This window comes from Triturus cristatus, chromosome 3_1 (genome assembly GCF_964204655.1).
Source record: "Triturus cristatus chromosome 3_1, aTriCri1.1, whole genome shotgun sequence".
NCBI lineage: Eukaryota > Metazoa > Chordata > Amphibia > Caudata > Salamandridae > Triturus > Triturus cristatus.
Window position 1 is genome coordinate 678,562,412 of NC_140583.1, and position 27,412 is coordinate 678,589,823.

The 27,412-nt window shown below is 41.7% G+C and overlaps 1 protein-coding gene across 1 annotated transcript in view; it reads left to right on the plus strand.

Annotated features, from left to right (window-relative positions):
* TRPM5 (transient receptor potential cation channel subfamily M member 5) overlaps positions 1 to 27,412 on the plus strand; it is a 561,392-nt gene that overhangs the window by 306,322 nt on the left and 227,658 nt on the right. The window contains exons 17-18 of the mRNA XM_085646171.1: positions 5,754 to 5,872; positions 22,760 to 22,892. Coding sequence (XP_085502297.1) covers positions 5,754 to 5,872; positions 22,760 to 22,892 — 252 coding nt within the window. The remainder of the gene's footprint in view (positions 1 to 5,753; positions 5,873 to 22,759; positions 22,893 to 27,412) is intronic.

A 27,412-nucleotide genomic window follows, 5' to 3' on the forward strand; every position in this document is an offset into this window, starting at 1 on the left:
ATCACTCATGACATCACTGATGACATCTCAAATGACATCACTGATGACATTATCCTTGTGACAGAGTGGTAGACCTCCTCTCACCCTAATATAACCTTTGATACAAACATTCAAAAATAGAGACTGAAATTTTCAAAAAAATGGACATACCAATAACAGTTACAACAACCTATTCAGTAATTCTAAGATCCACAAACACATCCACTCATCCACCAACAATCCTATACAGTCACTCATACATGTACTCACACATCATATGTACTCATACACCTAAACATCCTGTAACACAATGCCACTCATCCATAGAGTTACTCACACATAGTCACTCATGCTAATAAAGAATCAAACATCCATTTACTTGCATATACAGTTATACACACACCACCACACTTACTTTTACAGAAACTTACACATACTTAGTCTTTTAAACAATCACTTATAGAAACACATACTTATTCATACAGGAAGTCTACCAATCTCTCACTCTCACATATACTCCCTTATAAACACCAATAGTCACATATACTAGTTTAAAACATATGTAGTTACTTATGAAGACACTATTGAGACAGTCATTCACTCACTAACACACCCATGCACACACTCATCCACCCATACAGTCCTGCACACATGCTGTCTTCAACACATACAAACAGTGAGTCACTCATTCATGCATCTATGCACTACGTAATACCCCCCACCGCACCATGAAGACACTCAGACACTCATACTGATACTCAAAAAACCAACTAATAACCTATATAGACACTCATGTAGCTACTCACCAACCCATGCAGCCACTTATATACAAAGTGAGAGACTGATACAGGTATTTACACATTTAAACATTACTCACTTAGCCATGTATTCAAAAAGATACACTTAATCAGTCAGTAATACAATCAATTTTTCAAAAACAAATCATCAATTTAGACACTTATATACTCATTTATTCTTCCATCGACCTTGAGATATACATATATAAAACATATTTAATTTTCAGAAAAACACACATTCACTGGATGATGTCATCAGTGATGTCATTTGAGATGTCATCAGTGATGTCATGAGTGATGTCACTGACCATGTCATGAGTGATGTAATATGTGACGTCATCAGTAGTGCATTGCGGGCGCGCAAGTTATAGTTAGCTGAACTAACTATAACGGGGGAATTTCATTGGTTTTTTACGAGTGAAATGTCCAGCTAACTATAACATGTGTGAAACCTTTGGTTTTTTCACTGAATTTCTATGGTTTTTTAAATGCTAATTCCTAACTATAACGTGTGTGAAACCCATGGTTTTTTCAGTGAATATATATATATATATATATATATATCGGACTAAAAAGGAAATCAAGAACTTGTCCCCAGATGCCATATGACGCCGTAGACGTTTTTAATGATGCCTTGATTAAAGACCTAAAGAATCTTCAACAGCAAACGAATCTTGAAAAGCATTATAACATCTCTCAGAAACAATGGCAAGCTATTCAAAATCTTAAACAGGATGAATGAATCAATAGTAGTGAAACCTTCTGACAAGGGGGGCAACATTGTGGTTTTTCCAAAGCAACAATATATTAGAGAAGCCCTGAACCAACTGGAAGATCGAGAGTGTTACTTGCCCACGACCAGAAGAGAATATTCTAATTGCATTGAGACTTTCCAACAAAATGTACGAGTATGGATGGATGAGGGAATGTTGGAAACTAATGAATTTCATTTTTTGCTATGTGAATATCCTATGTTGCCTACCTTCTATCACCTTCCAAAGGTCCATAAAGATTTACATTGGCCACCTGGAAGACCAATAGTTGCCTTGAGAACTGTTCTAATTATTTGGATTTCTTTTTGGCACCGTGGGTTAAGAATCTTAGCTCCTATATTGGAGATACGCAAGACTTTCTGAGGTTAATTGAAGTTGTCAAGTGGAAGCCTGACATGCTGCTCATTACACTGGATATTACCAGCTTGTATACCTGTATAAACGATGACCAGGGAATTGCGTCGGTCAAGTGGTTTTTAGATAAGTGCCATCTTAAGTTTAAAAAATATGAGATGCTTCTTAAAATGTTGGCATTTTGCTTAGAAAACAACATATTTATATTTACAGGGCAGCTTTACAGGCAACAACGCGGTACCGCGATGGGCACGTGCTTCGCCCCCAGATATGCAAATCTTTTCGTTGGCTGGTGGGAGGAGCACGTGGCCTGGCGGGAAGTACCAGAAAAATGGATAGACAAGGTCACATTTTGAACCCGTAATATCGACGATCTTTTCATCGTATATGGAAGGGTTCGCACAACTTGGCTGAGGAGTTTATAACATTTCTGAATTCCAACAACCTAAACCTGGTATTTAGTGGACATATAAGCAACACACAGGTCTTCTACTTAGACCTAGAAGTCTACGTTAATAACGCAGAGATCCTGACCCGATTGTATAGGAAAACCTACGGCTGGCAACGCTTTGCTTCACGCAAAAAGCTTTCATCCAAAAAGTATGATTAATAATATCCCTTATGGAGAGCTTTTGCGTGTGAAGCGAAACTGTTCCACTGAAGAGGACTGCATTATAGCGAAGAACAAAACATGCATTCGTTTTAAAGCCAGGGGTTACTCAAATAATTCCCTTGGTGTAGCAGTAAAAAAAATTGAAAGGATATCTAGAGAAAAGCTTTTAGCTCCTAAAATTGTTAGTGGAAGTAACACCTCTCACACTACAGAACCTACACGTATGATCACACGTTTTAACACACAGTCTTCTAAAATAGTCCAGATTTTCCGAAAACATTGGCACATTCTTAAAACAGACAACATTCTTAGAATTCATATTCCCAGTCAGCCTCTGATAACATATAGAAGATCCAAATCCAAAGAGCCCATAACTGGGTTCTTTCCGTGCCTGAAATGCAAGGCATGCAAATATAGCCATAAAAAGACCACTTATGAGACTCTAGGTTAAAACTCTAAATCGTCTAGAAACATCAATAAATTACTTAATTGTAACTCTTATTTCACCATATACTGTCTGGAATGTCCTTGTAAGAAAAGATATATTGGCAGCACATTACACCCTGGCAAGAAGCGTGTGTTGGAACACATACCGGCGATTGCAAAAAAGGACAGCAGTTACCCCGTGGCTCGCCACTTTGAGGACATCCACAAAAGTAACAGGGATGTTTTAACCTTTTATTGTTTGGATCAGATTCCGAAAAACGAAAGAGGGGGAGACAGAGTTCAGAGATTACGTTCCCTAGAGTCCAAGTATATCATTGAGCTCGGTACCATGGCGCCTCAGGGTTTGAATAACGACGAGGAGCTATGGGCCCATTTAGATTGAGGTCCAAACATCAGGGGCTATCAGATGGTAAATTCAATTTTTGGCTGTATATACAATATACATCATTTTTAGGGATTAGAGCTGAGATGAGCTAAAGATAGATGTCTGTTGCCATTCTCTACATCCTCCTTTTACATATCATTTATGTTATATTTCGATATAAATGCTTTTGTCTTTTGATAATCTTACGTATAGGATTGTTATATAGTGTAGGCCCTTTGTCTTGATGAAGAAATATCTGTGTGCTTTCCTTATCTGTTTGGATGAGTCATGTGACCATTAAGTAGAAGGTAATGTTCATTCATGAACTGAAGGTCACATAGCCTTTACTCGCCTTTATTTTCTTTTGTACTAGAGATCCTCTAGCTTGGATTATGAATGCCCATTCAGGGCTAAATTGTTTGGTGTAACAGCTACAATTCCCACACATAAACATTTTAAGCATGACAAGTAAAGTATAGGATTTTATAGATGTTATTAACATTGAAGAAAGAAAATATATTTGTCTTTCTTCATAAATTGGTTATATGCAATTTTCTATATACTTTACGTCCTCTCTATGTATGAAACATGTGAGCATTGCTAAAATTCTGGAATTGTGACACTAGGTTTTACAAACTTAGAGGCTGTACTAGTAGATTACCATTGCTTAAAGTAAAGCCGCATAGAATGATAAGATGTCTGACACAAAAACAGTATTATGCATATATTGGTCTGTCTTTTATGTTTACCATTTTCTACACTTTTTTTCACTTTAAAATGGTGGTATTTTGTTAAACAAACTGATATTGACAACGCCAGAGTGGCAAAACGCGTCTGTCAGCGCCGAGGGGGGCTCTGTACGAATAAAGAAAATACTCACAGACTTGAGTGTGCTCCTGTTTTGTGTCAACTGACACAATTCTGGTCCCTGACTGTGTGTGTAGCGAAACGCGGCTCACCACCGCGATAGGAGGCACCCAGGGCGTGTGGTTGCGACGACGGTGAATTTCAGTGTTGCATTTATATATATATTTATATATATATATATATATATATATATATATATATATAGGTGGCATTTATAAACCAATGTAAGTGATTGCTTGAATGCCCAGAGAGCGACCATTGTCTGTCTGCATGTCCATTATATAAACCTACAATTTTAGTGTATGGGCCTGGAGTGTTAATGCACAAATCTTCATAATGTTAAGCACACATTTATGTAAAATTAAAATCAAGTCATAGAAGTCAATTAGGATGCAGAGATGTTAACTATGCACTCTTCTTAATGTTGAATATTCTTTAGTTAATCACATCATGTCTGAAACGGGCAACTTCCATAAAAGAGTTAAAAGCTTGTGAATTCCAACTACGGGCCCAATTACGATGCGGTAAGAAATGGCTCCGACCTTCAGTCAGAGCCATTCTTACCGCATTGTAATCTTCTGTTTGGAATGATTTCCAACGGACCCATTTTGATGGAGTCAGTCGGAAAAAATTCCAAACAGAAGTTCCGAATGGCTTACGACGGGTTCGGAGAGCCTGTCAGCAATTTGGAGGGTTTTCAGCAATCCCTCGGTCTATGGGGGCCCCCAGCAGGGCCCCCATGGGTGCAAGGCTGCTGAATGGCAGCCTAGGAGGCACCTATGGTGCCGCCCTGTTGATCCCTGCAAATGGCGGCAGGCTCCATGAGGTGCCTGCCACGGGGTGCAGGGAAGAACTGCGCCTCTGCTCTTTGCTATGAGAGCATGCATTCAGTTCAGAATTCATGCTCCCATAGCAAAGTATATGGTTGGTTGCATCCTAATAGCTGGGCTGGAACCGACGACAGGAGGTACTTCGGTTCCATTTCCAGAGCGATGTTGGATGGACTCCAGTCCGTCCGACATCGCAATCAGGCCATTAGACTGTTATACTGACAGTGGTACTGCCATCAGATGACAAGGCGAGTCTTGTTGACTCAGCAAGCTAGGCTGGTTCTGAGAGCACACTTCTAGAAGCATCAAAAGGGACGGTAAAATTTAAATTGTGGCCTAACTTAACTTTCAGAGGATAGACTAATAACTGTTAATGGATAGGTACAACCTGTGCCGTCCCAGTCACCATTTAGATCCAACATTTTGGTTGCTTCGTCTAGAGTGGCGCAATCGACATATAATATTATTGAGTTCAAGCCTTTCTTCCTGTTGTAATTTGTTTTCAGTTTTCCTGTTTAGTACATGGTGTCAATTGTTGTTGAATATTCCCAATAGCTTCAGTGCCCAAGTTATTTTTGTGATGCATGTTGGTTCCACAGTGTTTGTAGTCAAATCACGCACAATGTATTGTATATGAAGATTAATAGTAAATGTTGTTGTTTTGTATATGCGTAGTTATTGGAGCTATTTCATTTTGCAAACCACGCTAATTTGTATTTGCTTACTTAGGGTTTTTTCACTGATGGAGGAACGAATTTAATAAAAAAATTGAAACTCTACATGGAGGATTCCTGGAATCAGTGTGATTTGGTGGCCATCCTCCTATTTACATTTGGGCTGTCTTGCAGGTCAGTAGCTCTGCTTTATCTAGAATTTATATGGTGTCCAATGTCCCAACACTTCATATTAGTCGGGGATTACAAATGAAAAGGCAGGTTGTGATCATGTGATAGAAAAAATAGAAATCAAAAGATTCAAAACACAAAAAAACTAAAATCATGATTTTGATTCTTTGAATGCACTAAAATACTGCATTTCAGAAAAATGTGTGTTTTAATTGCACAATGTGTAAGGGGCCCGGTGGGAATATGGCAATAAGAATTGAACAATACATAGGAGAAAAGCGCAGGAAAGACTTTAAGGAAATGCTGATGAACTAAAAAGGGAGGCAACTAGGAGAAATGATAAAGTGGAGAGATGGAGGACAACCTCTTTAAAAAAGAAAAAAACAAGTGATATATCTATACTATTTTCACTGGGAAAATTGTATCTTTGTTTAGTAAACATTTCTATCCTATCAGGCAGTGTATAGCTTGGGATAAAATCATCAACTTTAATATGCAACAAAGTTTACTTAATCAGTGAGCCATTAAAAAACGGAAACAAAGCATTACCAGTTTAAAATCTTTCCTGAAAGTTTACAGTACTATTTGTCAAGACAACAATACAGCTGATTCCTTGATGAAATAATGGTGCACCGCTGAGAATCTTATGCATGTATCGAGAGCCCAAATAGTTGGATCGAGTGGTTTATGATGAATAATGACAAGGCCATGGGGTGTTCCTCCTGCTTTTGACATCCATTGCTTGACCCATGGGTTTTCCTGTGACAATAAGAGAACCCCCTTTGTTGCTATGGAATTATGTTATTCCAATTGTTCTTCTTCTGACATGACCAATTGAGTTGGAGTGATGATGTGGCATGACGTTGCTTTTAGTTAAATTTAGTACATTGCTGCTGGTGGATGGGGTCCCTTGTTAGATCTCACTCAACCTCTTGATAGGAGGAGGTATTTGTGGGAAAAGGTATCTTTTCATTCTCCTTATCTCAACCAATTTCCATCTAGCTATCTACCAGCCCTAAGAACCGCCTCTAATCTTTTTGCGCAATTATCTGGCCCAATCTTTGGCCCAGTCCATTATAATGTACTTCTAATAGGGTCTATGTGAAATGCCCGAATGCTCCCTCTGGGGCAAGTGGGCTGTACAAAACAGTTACCTAACAATAAAATACATTATGTTTTAAATATTTGTCCTGATGAAGAAAGCAAATTAATTTCTAGACCAGCAAAGTCAACGTGCCTACATTTTTCTTAATTGTTTATCAACTCAAAAATGGGGATCTCTATTAATTCTGGATGCAAAAGACTGGCGTTTGCTCATTGTCAGAACTAATAGTAGCCAGATCGAAGAGGAGGTTGATAATTCTGACTTTCTTGGATATAGATTGGGAGGAGTGTTTGAGGACGTTGCATCGGAATGCAAGATTCTGTAAAATGATGTAAGATTTGGAATTAGTATCGCCCCAATCAAGACTCAAATCTCAGAGAAAGATGTTATTGATTGATAGCAGATTACACAGATTACATATTCATGAACTGTAGGACTTCACGGGGACAGTATTGTAAACTGGCAAGTTGTAGTGATGTTCCCTCTCCCTCCCCAAAAAGGGATTTAATGCTGCTTCTGTCAGGAGTAAGTAGGATGGGGATGTGCAGAGTCTGTGTGCACACCCCAGGGCGGGAACACGGACACTGCACAAGCAGGAGTGGCCACTGGTACTGTAAAGTGGTGGGGCAGGGGGAGGGGGAACACAATAAATAAAAATAAATAAAATGGCACTTACCTGCTTTGCCGGCCGCCGCCTTTCTCCCAATCCTCACGTCCATGTCAGGAACCTGGTGCACACTGCGCAAGCTCCCAGCTCCTAATCCCAGCGCTGCTCACATGCTGGTAATCCTATTCCCAGCATTGTGAGCAGCACTGGGATTGGTCTGAGCGCCTCTGTTCAGTGCTCTTTTCTAGAGTGGGAGCCTGTGTGGGTGTCTCCACCCAGCTGTGCAACTCAACTAGACGGAGAAAGGTTAAGTGCACATGACGGTTTGGCCCGCCCTCTGGGGCCGACCAAACCATCATGCGCATTTAGCAGAGCGCACCACTCTCCCCTTCTCCCTCGTGCTGCAGCTGCAGAGTCACTGTGGCTGTCCTCGCCCCTCCCTGGGCTCGGCTGACAGGACGCAAAATAAAATGTTAATAAAAACGTTTTATATAATTGTATTTGTTCTTGCCTACACTGGCTTTCAGTAGGGGGGAGCGATGGCCCCCCTCCATGACGGAGGAGCCGCCACCGTGCACAAGGGAGAATGGGTTTTCCTTACCTTAAAGTTTAGCAGTCCAATGCATTGTGGCATTGTTGCAGTAAGACAAAGAGGAACAGCTGAAAAAATTGTACCATTATACCATACACCAACATTTTATCATTTTACTAAAGCGTCCTGTGTGGAGCCTGGCTCGGGTGCTACGCCAACAGTTTTGAACCTGAATCTGTCAATAAGATGCCCCAATTACCACTGCTGACTGATAATTGGCTGACTGCACCCCATAAGTAAGCTTCTTGTTTGAACACATTTCTGGTAGTTAGTGGGCGCAAAGGTTAATCCCGTTCTAGAAGCCTTGAACATTATTGATTGTTTCCCTGGGGTATTTTCCATGGACATGCAATAATTAAGAATAACAAATATTGTGATCTGCCAATGAACGCGTCCAGAATGTTTAATGCATTAGGAAAGCTATTATTTCTAATGAAAAGCACGTTGTTTTCTTTTTCAGATTCAGTTTTACCAAAATCCAAAACTTCAGAGGCAACCATGGCTAATTCAGAACTAAATTAAGACTGCCCAAAATCATAACATAACGTGTATTTGTAAAGCGCACGCTCACCCAGAAGGGCATCTGGGCGCTAAATGATAGATGTTTATTGTCACCCAACTCAATGGTACTCATGTTATCGACCTCAGAAGTATGAAAGGCTGTGTGGACCCACAGGGATTTGAACCAATGACCATGAGGTCAAACACAGGCCTCTATAGTGGACGTATTAGTTCACTACATCACCAAATCCGGAAACCAAAATTCCACCCTTTTTAGCAACATCTGAGACTGAAGCCTCATCCATCAATATCATCTTTTACATTTTTAAATAGGACTATTTTGCAACTGGTTTTTTTAAGGTCTTCAGCCTTAATCACCATCCCTTTTTTGCATCTATCATCCCAACTCATCCCCTCTTTTCCAGCTTCACCAATACCACCCCTACCTCACTCTTATCTTAATGTATAATTTGGCATTCCCAACTATTTACTAGGCAGTCATTGGAATCCATTGCCAGCCAAATATTCTTGGATAAATATATAAAAATCAATAAACAATTAAATGAATAGCAGAAATCTGGACCCTTTGTTAAAATGTTTCACAATAAAAAGGTTGAAATTGAATTGTCTGTCATATTAGCCACATCTCTTGAAGCGTCTGTAGTTAAAAAAAACAAATTAGTGATTGTGTAAGAACCTGAATATAAAGTGCATACCAATACTTTAAACAGGGTATTTATGTAAGTAGTATTACAAGGAGAGTGGGCTTTGGGTCAGCCCTCGTCCGCTATTGGCTTTCAAGTGTTTTTTTAAGGTTCGTCATTGCTTGGATGGGCTATCCTTAAAGGCCATGGCAGTTCGTGAAGGGTTGCTGTAAGAAATGGGGTTATTATTTGAGGGGGTGACTATTCACCTCAAGGTGTAATCCTTGTCAGGGTGGATCTTCAAGGTTACTAAATTAACCTGAGACAACCCCCTGGAGCCATTGGCACAGAGCAGTCAGACTTCAGTTAGGGCAATGTGTAAATCATTTCTTAGTACCAAAGCAGTAATAAACTCAAAACACAACACAAGAAAAATCTTAAAAACAGAGAACATTTTAATAAATAACATAACACCAAAATGACAAAACTCCAATAAGGGGAACCATAAGTATGAACAAAAAGTGTTAAGTGCCAACTGCGGTCAACTGGTCGCGGTACACCAGCACCTAAACACGATTTGGAGCCAATCCCAATGGAACGAAGCTTGGATTCAGTAACCAGTTTCGACCCGGTTGGAGGTTTTACCTTCGGACTTTTCTCAAAAATGGAAGTATAATTTCTTCAGTGGGGCAATTCAGCAGGCTGTAGCCCAAGAAGGCGCCAGGATGCTGTATCAACATTGGAAATGGTCCCAGTCAAACAATAGGTTTTGATGGGAAATGCTCTGAGCTCAACAAATCCAAATTTCACACCCAGAGAAGCCCTCTCACCATATGGATACTTTTGGTGTCTTTGCCTGGTCAACCTTCCTATGTTCATACTGAGTCTCTTTTTCGGAGCTCGGAATCCTTCAGCGGGGCAAAGCTGTAGCCGATGAGGGCTCCAGAAGGCTGGATACCTTCTCTGCAATGTCGGCTGAATTGAATTTGCTCCTGTGGAGAAGGTCAGAGTAGGAGAAGTCTAAATCTTTAGTCTAGCTACAACGCTCCTTGGGCAGTTTGGCTTGGCAGGTTGGTTGCAGTCCTCCAGTGGTCTTGAAGTTGAAAATGCTTTTCAGGCCAAGGTTTTCAGGGGTGGTAGGAGAAGTCCAGCCAGACACAGCCAAGGGTTCCAGAACCTCAGGAACAGCACATGGTGATCAGGGACTACTCCAGCAGAAGCCAACAGCAGAGTCTAGGGCATGCCCAGCTGGAACTAGTCATCTGGGCAGTTGAAGGAAAAGGCCTCTTGTAATGATAATAATAATAGACATTTATAGAGCGCACAGCTACCTCAAAAGAGGTGTTCCAGCGGTAGCAGCAAACTAACGAAAGGATCGGCCAGGAGGCTATGCCTGAGTAAAGAGCCTGGTTTTTAAAGTCTTCCTGAACTCTAGTTCTGTATGAATCCGGTACAGGTGGACCGGCAGAGTATTCCAGAGTTTTAATATTCTTACCAAGAAGAACCTGCCACCTAGCTTGCTGTTTCCCTGTAGCTTCAACAGAAGGTCAGCCTTATGACTCCTGGAGTCCACTCCACTGTCCTGGGTACAAAAAGGAGCAAGTACAGTCCTTCAGCACTCCTCTCAGTTCTCAGTTGTGTTTATTAGTTTGAAATAGATGTTAACACTAATGATTTGAAGGTCGTAATTTGTGTATATAATTCATCTGCTTCTATCATTGTGTTTTCGTTATCACATTGTGTACCCCTCTTTTGTTTATCCACATTAAATGAACAACAATTGTTTAGAAACACACACCTGTGTTTGAAATTGCTTTGTACATATTAATTATGATGTAAATGAGCTAATTGTTGTTTTGATTTTTCAAAAGTTACTCACCAGTAGGGGCTTAACCACAGAATAAGTTGAACAAGTAGCATTGAGTATTTTAAATGAAATCCCTTGTAGGCAGAATTAACTATTACTACTTACAATTCCCAAGCCTCCAAGAGTAGATTGGGTTTCCCTCTGTTCTTTTTACTGTGGTCCACCAGGGCATTTAACTTCCAGGCCCTGAGTATACTTTGTACCATATACTAGTCACGTTTAGGCAAGTTAAGAGTGGCAATTAAAAGTGTATCAATTCAACCATGTTAAAAGGGAGAGTACAGACACTTTACTGCTGGTTAGTAGAGTTATACAGCCAGCAAAAACAAATAGGGCAAATATCTGGGGGTACAAGATGGTCCTTTAAAACAGTGAAATTGTCCTAAGACTTCAAAGGCAGTGTTTCACTACCTTGCTCCCTGTCATCCTCTGGTACTCACTTGTGATGCTGTCATTCGGTTTGCTAGTCTGCCTCACTCCCTTTTGTTTTCATTTTCTGCCATTCTCCTGCATTGGTTGTTTTTTATTTTTTATGCTCCTGGGGGCTTCTATGACGTGCTCCCAGGGAAGTGCATTGTCTTTAGTTCCTCACACTCCAACCTCCCTGTCATGGCTTACGTCTCTGTTGATCCGTTTTCCTTCCCTCTGCCCCCATCATTATTTGCCCCCTCCCCACTCCCCTTCCTTCCCCCTGCTTGGTTACTCTCACCAGGCTGCTCCAGACTCAGAGTGACTGTCACTTCTCTAGGCTCTCTCGCTGCTGCCCAAGTGCTCCTTTCACTTAGAAGAGTACACAGGTGGCAGTGTGATCGACTGTGCGTGAATCAGAGTGCTTGAAACACACAGTTGTGGTTGGCAAGATGCACACATGGCATATTGTCCCTCACAACATGCTGACTTGCTGCGTGCGCAGATGTCAATGCCTTCTGCCCCAGTAGTCTCACCTTGGTAGCATGTGAGTCAATGCTCCATCAGGCATGGCTGTGCCACCTTCCTTCCTTCCTCAGCCCCTTGTGTTTACTCATCTGGCGCATGAAGCCCTGCAGCTCATCTGTTCCCTTTTATGTGTCTCACCCAGTGTGGGCCAAATACAGCCAGCTCTACTGATCAGCATGGCCAGCGAGTGATGGCATACCTGCATCAACTCAGAGCCAGCAAGTGTGCCAGCAATCATTCACTTATTTTGTATAAGGTAACTTTTTAAGCAAATCAGTAAGTTTCCTTTTCTTTCCTCATAATTACAATTGGTCAGACCACATATAATCTAATTCCAAACACTTTCAGCAGTTCAGTGAAATCTGGACTTCGGAGCATCCACTTACCTGCAAGTAGTTGTGACACCCTTTGGGTGTAAATCAGAAATCCCTCTTCTGTGAAGTTGTTCAAAGCTGTTATTCCAATCCACTGTGGTTCACCTATTTGTTACTTATGGTAAGCCAGTCTAAATGTTTGCTGAGAAGCCCCAAGTGAACCCATGACCAATAGCACAGGTTCTCACACTTCCAAGCAAGGAGACCTACAGGTGCTTCAGGAAGTCATGGAAAAATGGGTACTTGATCCATCTGATTTACCTTCATGGGCACCAGTCCCTAGTGGTCACACTACTCTGAGGAGTTCAGTCAGTCAGTCAGTCAGAATACTTTATTTCGATAAATCAATATCATAAAAAGACATAGGAACAAAATGTTTACACTCAATCGTCAAAAACAATAAATACATAATAAAAGCGCAATATATTTGCATACTAATACTGCTTACATATAAATACAAAAATAAATACTTTCTCTAAAATCCATTCCTAAAAATACATTTAAAAAAGAGGTCAGTAAAGATAAAACAAACTGTACACATCGTTAACGAAGAACTCATCAGTATAAGAATAATTCGAGGGGTGACCAATACTAATAGGCAATATACAATTCATCTTTCTATTGGACCATGTTCGTCGGATTAACAGGCACCATCCTTTTCTTGGCCCTGATGGCCCCCACAAGGAAGTTGGCAACATGGAATATTATCCTTGGGGTTTGTAATAACTGAAGGAACAATAATGCTGGCTTGACCTGTATGAACCCTGCCTCTTTAAGAATCGGTCTCAGAAATTTCCTTCTTAAAGCCGTAAAGTGGTCACAGAACATCAAAAAATGCAGAGTGTTCTGGGTCGAAAAGTTGTCACACTTACATGGCGGAGCATTCTCCGGAGAACACCAACTTGGAAAATGACCCAAAAATAAGTGGATCAGGTTCAACCGAAACCTAGTTAACAGGAAGCGATGATAGGGCAAGTTAACAATAGTCAAATATGGTTCTGGGCCCACGTGGGTACACAAAATAATGCCAGGCCTTACCGTGGGTTTCTCGAGCTCCAATTGTTCCCTGTCTAGGCATAACATATCTCTCATCATGCCTTTAATTAGAACTATATCTTTCACGGTTATTATGGAAGGGGTTAAAAAGAGATCCGCTCTCCCTAACTTGGCGAGGCTATCTTTAATGTAAGCTATCCATGGTATTTTGCTTGCCCTGTCTAACTGCAGACAATCTTTTAAAATGATATGGTTGAGGGGAATTTCCTTGTTCAGCCAGATCCTAAGCCAGGCCAAGACAGGGGCTGTTTTAATCAAATCAGAAATGTACCCCATGCTTAATTCGGAATCAACAATATATGTAGAGGTTGACTGGGGTACAGAAAGAACTGACCTGAAAAACTTGTTTTCGGTAATCTGAATATTATCTGTGGAACAGTAGCCCCAGATGGCGCTGCCATATGTGGCAACAGCCAGACTTTTGGCTTTATAAAGTTGTAGCAAAGTAACTATTGGCCTTGCCCCCAGTTTTTTTTATGAAACTATGAAGGGCTGAGGAGGATCTAGCGAGAGCAAGATTTCTATTTTTTATCTGGGGATCCCAGGATCCTCTCTGATCAAAGGTAATCCCTAAATAGGGGAAAGTAGCTACTCTACAAAGCTCTTGTTTCCCACATGTAAATGTTTTCGATGACTTAATGTTTTTACCCTAACCCAGTATCATGATTTGGGATTTTTTGACATTAATCTTTAAATCCAAAGAACCCATGAAAACTTCAAATGCATCCAGTAGCCGTTGAAGGCCCACACCAGAACGAGAGAGCAAAACAGCGTCGTCCGCGTACAGGAGGACTGGAATGCCAAGTTCGCCTATACGCGGAACATCCAGGGTTGCCGTTTTTAAGGAAGATTCCAGTGCATTTATGTAAACGGTAAAGAGGAGGGGAGCCAAAATGCACCCCTGCCTCACCCCTCTTTCAGACTTAAAATGACTAGTACAGCGACCTTCCGAGGTAACTCTAATCGCAGCTGTTAGGTCAGAATGAAGGTCAGCTAAAAGACAGACGAGGGCCCTATCCAATCCTATTTCAAGCAGGATATTCCACAGCTTGGAGCGATTTACAAGGTCGAAAGCAGACGAGAGGTCCATGAACCCCAGATACATGGACCCCTCCCTAGCTCTAGTATATTTTTCGACCAGTAAATGCAAGTTAAGGCCCTGATCGATTGTGCTTCTTTTAGGCCTGAAACCATACTGCACATTAGATAGTACCCCTTTCTCAAGTAGCCAGTCATTCAGTCTAGATAGAATGACCCTCCCCAGTATTTTCACCGATGAGTCGATTAGAGAAATCGGTCTATAACAGGATGGGTCTAGCCTGTTGCCCTTTTTAAAAACCGGTATAATAATAGATTTCTTCCATGAATCCGGAATTTTATCAGTTAAGAGGACATTGAAAACATTACATAAGATTTTGGACCAAAACTTGGGTGCGTGTTTAAAAACATCGCCAGGCACCCCATCAGGGCCTGGAGCTTTATTTTTCGGAGTCAATTCTATTGCCCGTTCCACTTCAGCTGCAACAAAGACAACGGTGGCCTTAGCGGGGCTTAATTCGCCATCTGGCTCTTCTGTAAGGGCGGCAGTGATAACAGTGCTATTGGATTCTGAGTATATCTCACTGAAGTGTTTAATCCAGCCCTCATCAGGGATGTTTGCCTCTAGAGGTGTGTTGGAATCCTCTGCGAAAAGTGGCTGGTTTATTATTTTCCAAAATAGGCCACTGTTTTTTAAAGTATCAGGATCTAAGAGTTGCGCTAGAGCAGAATCTTTCAAGACCCTCTTTCTTTCTAAAATTGTTCTTTTATACATGGTCCTTGCACTCGTTATATCCGCACGGATTTTGGGAATGGCTTTCAGGGTTTTTAGTAGTTCGCTGTGAGCCCTTGAGCAATTCTTGTCAAACCATCTTTTACCGTCTAACAGCTTTAAACTCGATTTATTCAGGAGGCTATGTTCGATTTCAATACAAATAAGATCGAAAGCCGTTATAACCTCGTTTCTCTGGGTTCTGTTAGATAGACAAATTGCAACTTCATCCTCAGTCCTAGACAGAACCTCCTGTAGGAAGGTTTCAGGGACTATTTTTGTCCATTTTAACCGGCGATTTTGATCTTTTGCCGTAAGATTAGTACCCCCTTTATATTTCACAGATTTTAAAGTAGAACAGGGTTGTGATCACTAAAAACTGAAACCTCTGTATAATATTTAATCACATAATTTAACAAAAAAGAAGTAAAAAAAATGTAATCTATAATGCTACCCATGTCATTTCCTTTAAACGTAGGGGCTCTATCTTTCCCATCCCCACAAGCAGATTCGTGTAGGTTCCAACTAGCTAAGAAGATTTCAAGAAGTTCACCACGCCTAGTATGTTCTAGGTGCACTAAGGAAGAAAAGGGGGGAACTTCGACATCCTGGCTAGGGCATGGTAGGGAACATGGGTGTATGTTAAAATCCCCTAATAATATTAATTCAAAAGTATGTACATTAGTGCTGTAGACTGACAAAAATTTGTCCAGTAATTCTAAGTTTTGACTGGTACAATCATTAGCATTAGAATTATAAAAATTGACAAAGAGAATCTTAGCCCCATCTTGCAAAGCGAGTTCAACAATCAAACAATGATCGGAGCCAGATAAGCATTGAGTAAGTTTACCCTTTATATCCAATTTAAATAAACTTAGCAGGCCTCCCTTGGATCGGCCTGCCACACTGCTGATGGCTGGAATACAAGAGTGGCTATAGCCATCCAAGGAAAAACTGTTCGTCTGGTCCCAGGTCTCTTGTAAGGCGATAATGTCAAAAGCTTTAAGTGTCAATAGCCATTCCGGGTTCCCAATTTTGTTCTTTATGCTCGCAATGTTCCAGGTGGCAATTTTGAGAGAAGGGGATGTGGCAAGTGGCTGAGTGGGGTTCCTCGTGATGTCGGGAAGTCAGTCATTTTCCTCCAATGAGGATAAAGCAGTGTAACGATTTTGGAGGGGAAGGGGATTAAACCTCTGCCTGTTCACTGGCTGATACCCATGAGGGTCTCCTCCGATTTGGGACAGAGATGCATTCAACGGCCTAGTAATATTAAACATCTCCCTGTTGACTGGCTGATACCCATGAGGATCTCCTCCAATTTGGGACAAAGATGCATTCAACGGCCGGATAGGGAAAGAACCAGCCATTCCCCTTACAGAGGCATTTCCACAATACTCTGGCTGATGAGATAGTGGTGATTGAGTATTGGCCAAGTGACTATAAAAATAACCAAGTGGTCTAGCACATACAGAGTTATCCTGAAGGGGTAAAGAGGCAGCTCTAAGGAGGACAGTAGCAACGTGTTGTGGATATTTAAAATTGACAATAATACAATCCCCCCCGGTGACTTTCCTACCATGGCCAATCCAACCAACTCTACGAGTGGATAAAATGTCGTTTGAGAAGGCCACCGGAAAGCCGCAGTTCTTGTTCAACCAGGCGAGTGTTTTATTTTTTAAAGCATCATGGGTTTCCAACCTGGGATTAGACATGCAGGAGTCAACCTCAGGAACATTAGTTAGTACCACAGTGTAAGGAACACACTGTGGTGGGAGGTTGACAACATTTTTCCTCATGGATTTACTATACCCCGTATCATCACCCCTTACTACACTCTTCGAGGCAATCTGGCGGCTGTTTTGTACTATCTGGGGTTGTCGTATTGATGAAGCTAATACTACTTTAAGACCTACAGGTGATTGTGATGGTAAGATAGTAGTCAAGGCATTTGCGGCCTGGAGTACCTGATTATTACCCCCAGAGCCATTCTCCCTAGTATTGTCAGAAGTGTGTAAGGCGGGATCCAAAAGGCTAGGTCCAGTGGGGCATGAAGGAGCAGAATGGGTGGAAGTTAGTCGGGAGGACCCAGTCAGGTTAGGGTCTAAGAGACCCTTAAGTCTGGTAACCTCTAATGCGACTGAGTCTAACTTTGCCAACAATGGACTAATCAGGGCCTCAAGTTTAGACTCTAAAATGGTTGCCAGAAGTTCAATGTGTGCTGGAAAAAGGGGGCTGCCCTCAATGTTATTTATAGGCTCTGGGACTTTGTTTAAGGGTTCGGAGGTAACCCCCCCAGTCGATGGTACTGAACCTTGTTTTTTGGGCTTACGGGTCACTGCCCTCTTAACCTGGATCTTCCTACAGGCACGCACTGTTCTCCGAACGGGAGATGGGTTTTGTGTGACCTTAGTGGGAGATGCCGTGCTCTGGCTAAGACTAAGAACATTTGTGGTTGCCCCCTCTACTATGTTGGCTAAAGTAGTCGCAACCATGTTTATATCTACATTATGAGTGTTAACACTTCCTCTGTCTGGGGATAGCGTTGGGGTGGTAGACATAGTAGTCCTTAATGGTGATGACTCAGGACTTAATCTACCAAAAGAAAGTCTCCTATCTTGATTAATCTTGTTAACCACTTTAACAAGATAGCTGTCCATTGTCCTAGTTTCATTTATGCCGGCAGATTTTACTGACCTAATGATTGACTACAGTATACAATTAAACAACAATATTTATCTGAGCTATGTACACTGTAATAGGGGTAATGCGCCCACCTGGGCTTACACGCGTGCACCAAAATGCTATCAAGAAAACTAACACCTACTTACAGGTCCATGACAAAAAGTAAAGCCAAAGTCCGTGGCCCTGCCCGGCCTCCTCTGGCCCCTGATGGCCACAGACGGTCCCGCCCTTGTCCCGGGCTTCTCCCGGCGCTGCCCGCACGCGATCCCGCGACGCGGGGTGTGATGGCGATTTTAAAGCGCCTCCGGGCGCAATTCCGGTGAGGCTGCTTCACAGGTGGGCCCGGGGATCCTGGGTAGTGTAGTCCCCTGCACACCCTCCCTCCACGCTGTGGCCACGGAAGATTGAGATGCGGCGGCGGGAGAGGGGGAAAGGACAAAGCAGCAGCAGGATGCTCCGGGACAATGTCGACTGGCCCCCAGGTATGAGCAGGCACAGCAAAGGGTCAGCTTAGGAAAACACCCGCTCCACCGGGTGTGATGGCGATTTTAAAGCGCCTCCGGGCGCAATTCCGGTGAGGCTGCTTCACAGGTGGGCCCGGGGATCCTGGGTAGTGTAGTCCCCTGCACACCCTCCCTCCACGCTGTGGCCACGGAAGATTGAGATGCGGCGGCGGGAGGGGGGGGAAAGGACAAAGCAGCAGCAGGATGCTCCGGGACAATGTCGACCGACCCCCAGGTATGAGCAGGCACAGCAAAGGGTCAGCTTAGGAAAACACCCGCTCCACCGGGTGTGATGGCGATTTTAAAGCGCCTCCGGGCGCAATTCCGGTGAGGCTGCTTCACAGGTGGGCCCGGGGATCCTGGGTAGTGTAGTCCCCTGCACACCCTGCCTCCACGCTGTGGCCACGGAAGATTGAGATGCGGCGGCGGGAGGGGGGGGGGGAAAGGACAAAGCAGCAGCAGGATGCTCCGGGACAATGTCGACCGGCCCCCAGGTATGAGCAGGCACAGCAAAGGGTCAGCTTAGGAAAACACCCGCTCCACCGGGTGTGATGGCGATTTTAAAGCGCCTCCGGGCGCAATTCCGGTGAGGCTGCTTCACAGGTGGGCCCGGGGATCCTGGGTAGTGTAGTCCCCTGCACACCCTCCCTCCACGCTGTGGCCACGGAAGATTGAGATGCGGCGGCGGGAGGGGGGGGAAGGACAAAGCAGCAGCAGGATGCTCCGGGACAATGTCGACCGGCCCCCAGGTATGAGCAGGCACAGCAAAGGGTCAGCTTAGGAAAACACCCGCTCCACCGGGTGTGATGGCGATTTTAAAGCGCCTCCGGGCGCAATTCCGGTGAGGCTGCTTCACAGGTGTGCCCGGGGATCCTGGGTAGTGTAGTCCCCTGCACACCCTCCCTCCACGCTGTGGCCACGGAAGATTGAGATGCGGCGGCGGGAGGGGGGGGAAAGGACAAAGCAGCAGCAGGATGCTCCGGGACAATGTCGACCGGCCCCCAGGTATGAGCAGGCACAGCAAAGGGTCAGCTTAGGAAAACCTTGGTAGCATGTGAGTCAATGCTCCATCAGGCATGGCTGTGCCACCTTCCTTCCTTCCTCAGCCCCTTGTGTTTACTCATCTGGCGCATAAAGCCCTGCAGCTCATCTGTTCCCTTTTATGTGTCTCACCCAGTGTGGGCCAAATACAGCCAGCTCTACTGATCAGCATGGCCAGCGAGTGATGGCTTACCTGCATCAACTCAGAGCCAGCAAGTGTGCCAGCAATCATTCACTTATTTTGTATAAGGTAACTTTTTAAGCAAATCAGTAAGTTTCCTTTTCTTTCCTCATAATTACAATTGGTCAGACCACATATAATCTAATTCCAAACACTTTCAGCAGTTCAGTGAAATCTGGACTTCGGAGCATCCACTTACCTGCAAGTAGTTGTGACACCCTTTGGGTGTAAATCAGAAATCCCTCTTCTGTGAAGTTGTTCAAAGCTGTTATTCCAATCCACTGTGGTTCACCTATTTGTTACTTATGGTAAGCCAGTCTAAATGTTTGCTGAGAAGCCCCAAGTGAACCCATGACCAATAGCACAGGTTCTCACACTTCCAAGCAAGGAGACCTACAGGTGCTTCAGGAAGTCATGGAAAAATGGGTACTTGATCCATCTGATTTACCTTCATGGGCACCAGTCCCTAGTGGTCACACTACTCTGAGGAGTTCAATTGTACACTGCCACCCACAAAAAATTAGGGACCCCGAGCCACTTCAGTCATATTTCATCCTTCCACATCATCTGCAGAGCCCAGCTCTATCAGCCGTTATCCCCTGGTGTTCCCCCACAACACCTAGCACAGAGACCGAATATACATAAACATGATTCCAGGGATAATGATCATTTTAAGAGTTGTCTGGGTATAATTATTTTGGTCATTGCTGCTTCTGAGGGTTAAACATATTTACACAACTTGTAAAAATATATTGTGATCATCAAAGCAAGTCTAATTAGTAGACTGTCCTGTTTTCAGTATTTATTTTTTGTGGCTTTCAGTGGGTTTTTCTCAGTGTTGTCCAAACCTTTTGAAAACAGTGCTTATCATTCATTATTCAGCTGAATGTTGTATTTTTTGCAGTGAGAGTTATAAAGCATATATTTAATTTAAAGGAGAAGTAATGCAGCTATGTAGTGTCCTTTATTGGCTTAGTACCCAACGGACCTATATTAGACTGTTTTAAGCATAGAACGTCTGAGTATTGCACTCTCACTCATATCTCATTAACCTCTCTCACAGCACATTACCTCTCACACTGTCAGGACTCTGTTTGATTTACAGGACTAATAATGGATTAACCCCTTCGCTGCGGCGGGAATTCCGCCGCAGCGCTGGAGGGTGCGGGGGGGCAGCGCGGTGGCGCTGTGCTCATGACGGAGCCACTCCGTCATGAGCCACGGTTGAGCTGTGCTCATGACGGAGCGGTTCCGTCATGACTCCGCCCAGTTGCGTTGTCCCCCCGCACAGGTGGGGCAACAGCGCCGCGTGGGCGGAGCGGCCGCCAACGGTCGTGGCATGACGGAACCGCTCCGTCATGAGCACACGGCAACCGTGGCTCATGACGGAGCGGTTCCGTCATGTTTGAATAAAACACATTCCTGGACAGAGTAGAAGGTAATTCACCTACTCCTTACTGAATAGGATATTGTAATGGTGGTTGGCCCTGCCAACAGCATAGTACCACTGCTTTGCTGCACTCTTTGCATGCCTACATTAAAGTGGTGCGGCTTTGGAGTGGATATTCATGACTGCCAAATGTACCCTAGGAAAATGTCTAGTTTCAAGTCAGTCTTGGCCTTTTAAATGACATTAAATTGTATTACCGAACTTGACATTTTGCTCTTAACACTGTAACTATGGGTTCAAAAACCCTGGTTGAAAAGGGAGGATTAGCTGAAGGTATCACACATAACAAAGTGATACCTTGCATGTATTTGGTATGTGGAAAGTCTTGTGTGATGTTTTCACCATTATCCCATGTATATGATGGCAGCAGTCTTTTCACAGGTACCTGCCACTATGCCTTGCATTGAATGTTTAAATCTTGGAGTGTTTGGCAGGTTACCTGCTATGAATGCTGACTTTACACGTTCTTTCTCACTTTCCTTTCTTTGAATGACATTTTAGTTTGTGGTTGTGCAAGTGTTTAATTTATAGGTTTAAACCTAAACAGGATAGCCAACTAATAATTACTTAACCATGCATTTTCATGTCATATATAAGAACTTTACTTCTAAGCAATATCAAATAAGCATGCTATGCAGGGTGTATCAAGACTTAAACTACACCTACACCAGCTATGTTGTACTTCACAATTACAAATGTGCTTCTCTCTACTCTCTAATTACAGTTATATAGAACTTCAAGCAGATGGAATTCCACTTTTGTGCCCTTCAAAACTACAGATACACAGCACATTATCCTAAGAAAATCCTGGCTCTATCCACTCCAAAACCATAATGTTACATCACACACACACATCTCACAAAGAATCAATCGAGCACTATTGGCACTACTAACATTCCTTTTTATTAATTACCAATTGACTTGAAACTACTGATAGCATTCTTATATCCTTTATAGAGTAGCAGTCACAACAATAGAAACACTCTTATACCCCTTACAGACTCTTGACTTATTGACTACTTCCGCCACTTCCACACCCATCAGAGTGGTAGTCACACACTACCACAGGCACTTCCACCTATCACAGGCTAGCAGTCAGCCACTATGGGTATTATTATTGAATCCCTCACAGGCTTACATCAAAGGCAATAGGTTGGGTTTCTAATCCATTAATAGTCCTGAACCCTGACAAGGTGAGTTTGAGAGGTAATGTGATGTGAGAGAGGGTAATGAGTGCAATATACAGAATTTTTTTGCTTAAAGAGATAATCGATGGGCGAGTGGGTCAATGCAAAAATGAGTTAATTTGTGGATGAACTAATGCATGGGAGTAAGGATGAATTATTAAATGCATAGATAAAAGGATAAATATCTGTCTGGATGAGACCATCCAGGCACTTTTAGTTTTAAGACAGACATATTGGGTTTAGCAATTCTTGTTTAAAAAAAGTGAGAGCTATTGTTTTTTGGGGAAATACTTGCTCTGTTAGCTTTTCAATCAAAGACATGATTATTTTTCTAATCTTTGGTTTGCTTTTCAGAATGTTTGTCTACACATTTGAAGCAGGCCGTACAATACTCGCTGTTGATTTCATGGTGTTTACCCTTAGACTTATACACATCTTTGCTATTCACAAACAACTTGGACCGAAAATTATCATTGTTGAAAGAATGGTAAGAGTGGATTAAGCTATTTCTTAATCAATGTTCATTTGAAAATATTTTTGCTGTTTAGTCCAATATCACTTTACATTGACCTATGTTTAGCTCATTCCTTGCAACAAGATTGGCCCAATTCAGAAGTCCTTTTGTAGCCATAAACCTAGGTTTACATCCAGAATGGCTGCATTTACACTAAACAGCCTTATAGAGAAGAATAACTGTCCAGTGTAAATGATGTTAATACTGTGTAATCATTTGCTATGACTGTGTATGATTACAAAGTAGTAAATCATCTTTAGAGTTCGTGAATCTCTTGGCAGTGACAAAATCCTCCTCAACCCCTTTTGACCCTGTGATGGCCAGAGGGTTCGATCAGAAAAGAGCTGGAATAAATGTTGTTCCAGGCTGAGAATGGGGTATGGAACACCCCCAAACCTCAGGAGGGGAATGCAGGGAAAAGGGTTGTCCACAAAAAAAGTCATTTTCCAGTAGAGAAGTAAGGAAAAAAAATGTACATCTGCACATTGGTCTGTCTTTCTCCAATGCCTATGCTTCCACACAGGGGAAATAGTAGATGTCAAATTAGAACCTCAGTAGAACTCTTGAAAAGCTGTGGCTAGCATACTTTTTGAAATGTTTGTGGATTCTCAAAGGTTGTGTGGTGACAGGCGTGCGTTGAATTATGTCTGCAGATGTAAATGTTCTACATTTCATCATGAATCAGGCCACAAAGTTTATTTCCAAACCAAAGAAAACGTCTTCCATGGTGTACCAAAAAAGTGAAAATGTATGTGCTTTGTGTCTTCTTTGTCTCATAGGAATGACAGTGCATTGTACAGCTTTGCGTACTACAAATTATATCCATATATTGATTGATTGCCCATATTTCACTGGCTTCAAGTAGAAGCCTGGATCAACTTTAAGGTTCTTTGCACCATTCAGAAAGTCTACTGGGGCAAAGCCCCTCAACATCTGGAGATATGGGCTCATCACCCCAGATAGAAACTTCAAATCACCATTTTCATTTTCTGCACATTTCATTAACCAATGATCATTCAAGAGTATGAAACATGGAGGCAGATCTCTGGGTGTTTTTAGAGCCCCAGCCGGGGTCACAATTCTAACCCGAAAGTGAGATCATATCTGATAGCTTGCTATTTAGGAAAATCCTAAAAGTGGAACTGTTCAGGCTTTTTTCATTATTTCTGACATAAGGTTAAATAGAGCATACTTCCACAGCAGGAATAGTAAACATAGTACCAATGAGTTGACCAAAATCATGTAAGCAAATCAAGGGAGGACAGTGACTCCTAAAGCATCACCCTAAAACAAGCATCCCTGATGAATATGCTCCTTTCACAATCATTCTCTGTGCTTTAAAAAATTATTCATACTGTGCATATTCATGTTAGAGCTTCATTATCAGTATTGCGGAATTTGGTATGGGGGTACCGGGAATCTAGAATGTAAGTTTCTGGCCGGTATCCCCACACCAATTTCTGGTAAATATTTTGGTGTACAAATCAACATCCTGTTTGGTCTCTGTGACATAGACACATGTCCCCAAAAACTTTATTGGAAATCAGTGCTGATTTCAAATTTACGTCAAATACTAATATTTGGGAGGGATAATCCTCCATCAGCGAAAGGATAATTTAAAGTGCCAAGGGCTAATCTTGGTACCTTATTTATCCATAAAAAAGTAGAAAACATACTGTCTATTTCTTTGAAAAAAGTTGTCTGTATTGCACAAGGAGCTGCACTAAAAAGGAAATTGAAAAGTGGAAGAATGGACATTCTAATTAGCGCAACCCTTCCGATTATTGACAATGGAAACTGGTTCCATCGTTTTAACTGAGATTGTACCTTTCCTAACAATGGAGTATAATTTAGGGAGAAAAGATCTTCTACTCTCTGAGTTACATAAATTCATAAATATCTCTTCGGACGGGTATTATATATCTGTCTAAATTCCAGTAAAAGAGAGTTCACTTCACAATTACATAAAATAATTTCTGTTTTAGACTTATTAATTTTATAGCCCCCTATCTTTTCAAATTCTGCACTTTAAATTATCCTTTCGCTGATGGAGGATTATCCCTCCCAAATATTAGAAATTATTATTATGCGACATTTGCACATCACAGTTTTAGATTTTTCTTTTTAGACCCTCAAGAGGTGGATAACTTTTTTATGAATAAGACTTAAGGGAGTGTAATATAATAGATCCAACGAGAGTGACTAAATATCCCAAAAAAAGTCCGGTATAAGACCCTACAATGGCTATTGAGACAAAAAACTCAGTTGTTAGCGCACTATGATATTTTTAGAATTAATATTTCAACAAGGCTTTCAAACATACATACAGGGGAAACATGTCTTTTAGAGAGTAATATACTAAAGCTCTGGGAAGAAAATGGATATGTTCGAATCCAGGATTTTATTCGGGGGAATTGTTGGAAAAATTGGGTGGAAATCGAAGGAGGACTCCAACATTCAAATACAATTTTGAAATGGTCATTCATTAAATTGAAATCCATATTGGAAAATTTAGATATGAAAAGCTTGCGTTATAAAATTAGTATTAGCGAAGCCCTTAATTCCACCACACAACGGAAAATTAATAACTGGATTAAGATCTTTGATGAAAATAAATCCCTATCACTATACGAAAAAGCCAGGGATAGATGGAAGAAAAGGGAAGATATGGAGATTCTTAAATCAACCTGGAATAGGATCAACAAATTTAATACAGTTATCTTTAGAGGGGCAAATTTTAAACGCATGCAATATTATACGAAATGGTTGATATATAGAACACCCTCTTTTCTTCATAAAATATACCCGCAAATAGAAGATAAATGCTTTCGTTGCACAGAGAAAGGAACCTGGACACATATCATCTGGGAATGCCCCAAAATCCAGAGTTTCTGGGAGGAGATCGAGAAATATCTTAAATTTATAATTGATCCGTGCATTGCATTTGACAAGTCAACAGTGGTTTTGGGCTGCTCTCCTGATACCTCTGCACATCAGGAAGGTCTGTTTGTCGCAGTCTCAATAGCAAGATCTTTAATTTTGCAAACATGGAGAACAGAGAAGATACCCATTTTTAATGCATGGAGGGCAAAGTTGTCTAGGATACAAGAACTGGAAAAAAAATATGCATTAAGATCAGGAACTGTAAGAAAATATAAGAAATATTGGAGTGTGTTTGAGATATAGAATAACAACTTGTAGTGGACATAAAAAGAGAGAATATATATTTGAGTATATGTTCGGTTACAGCACTCTGCACTTTAGACTATGTTGATTTATTGCACTGTTGCACTTTAAATTACTAGGTCCTCTTCCTGTATTATAGAAATATTGTGTTTGCATTATAGAGTATTTTTTGATATGGATATTTATCATACTGTAATACTTTGAACTTTAGATTTAATTAATTTTTCGATTTTTATCTCAATATTGCAAAATATGTATTTATATATGATATTGTTGTATGCTGATTAAGTCTATGAACTCTCAATAAAAATATAAAAAAATCAACAACAAAAAATTTACGTCAAATACTGTGATTCATTTACAGTGATTCCAACTTCTTATAGCTTGCCGTCCGGTTTCAATCAGGTGTAACATATAGCATATATACATTGAATATATTCTTTACCTTTAGCAAATACTGGTAAGATCTCAGTGTGAATGCATTTTGTAGGAAATATTCTCCATATAGAGTGGTTAAACTGGAGGACAACATGATGATTATACATGTATGTTTATAAATACATCTTTTATGCATTGTCACCCCAGATTTTCACCATTTTCTGGCCCTATTTATGTTGACTTTAGAACTCTGTGCCTTGTACCATCGCTAAACAGGAGTAAAGTGCCTTTGCTGCTCCTCTAACATTTGCTCTACTTCGGAACTCCCTATTTGGCATATTTAACTTACCTAAAAGTCCATTGTAAATGCTGTCTAACGTATACTTATGGCATGGGAAGCTAGATGCCTTATGTGGAAAGCACTGTGTAGTTACACCACATATATGACAATAATATATGCCTGCCAGGAGCACCACTATGCTTTGGTTAGGCTGCAATTAAAATGCACTGCAGAGATCCATAGCAGGTAAATGCATGTACCATGTAGGAAAAGCCTATTTTTTTATATTTGTAAGTCTCCCTTGAAGTGTGTCTTCGGCACACTGCATATTGGGTTGAGTGTGCCCTCACAGTGAAATAAAATCCAAAAGCTGTTTCACTGTGTAGGCCTTATAGACATCAGGGGTGGCTCCTCCTCAGGAGTGGAGAAGCATCACCCATTCTGCTGCAAGCACAGCAGGCAATCACAAATAAATAAATTGGCATGTGAATGCCATTTTATTTATTTGCCACTGCACCAGCTCATGCTGTGTACAAAGCGAGGGTGGTGCGGGCTGAATCCTGCAAATGCAGGATGACAGCACTGGTCTACAGTGCGTATGTTGGATTGGCCAGCCATTTTGCGACTGCCATCCTGACATGCGCACTCT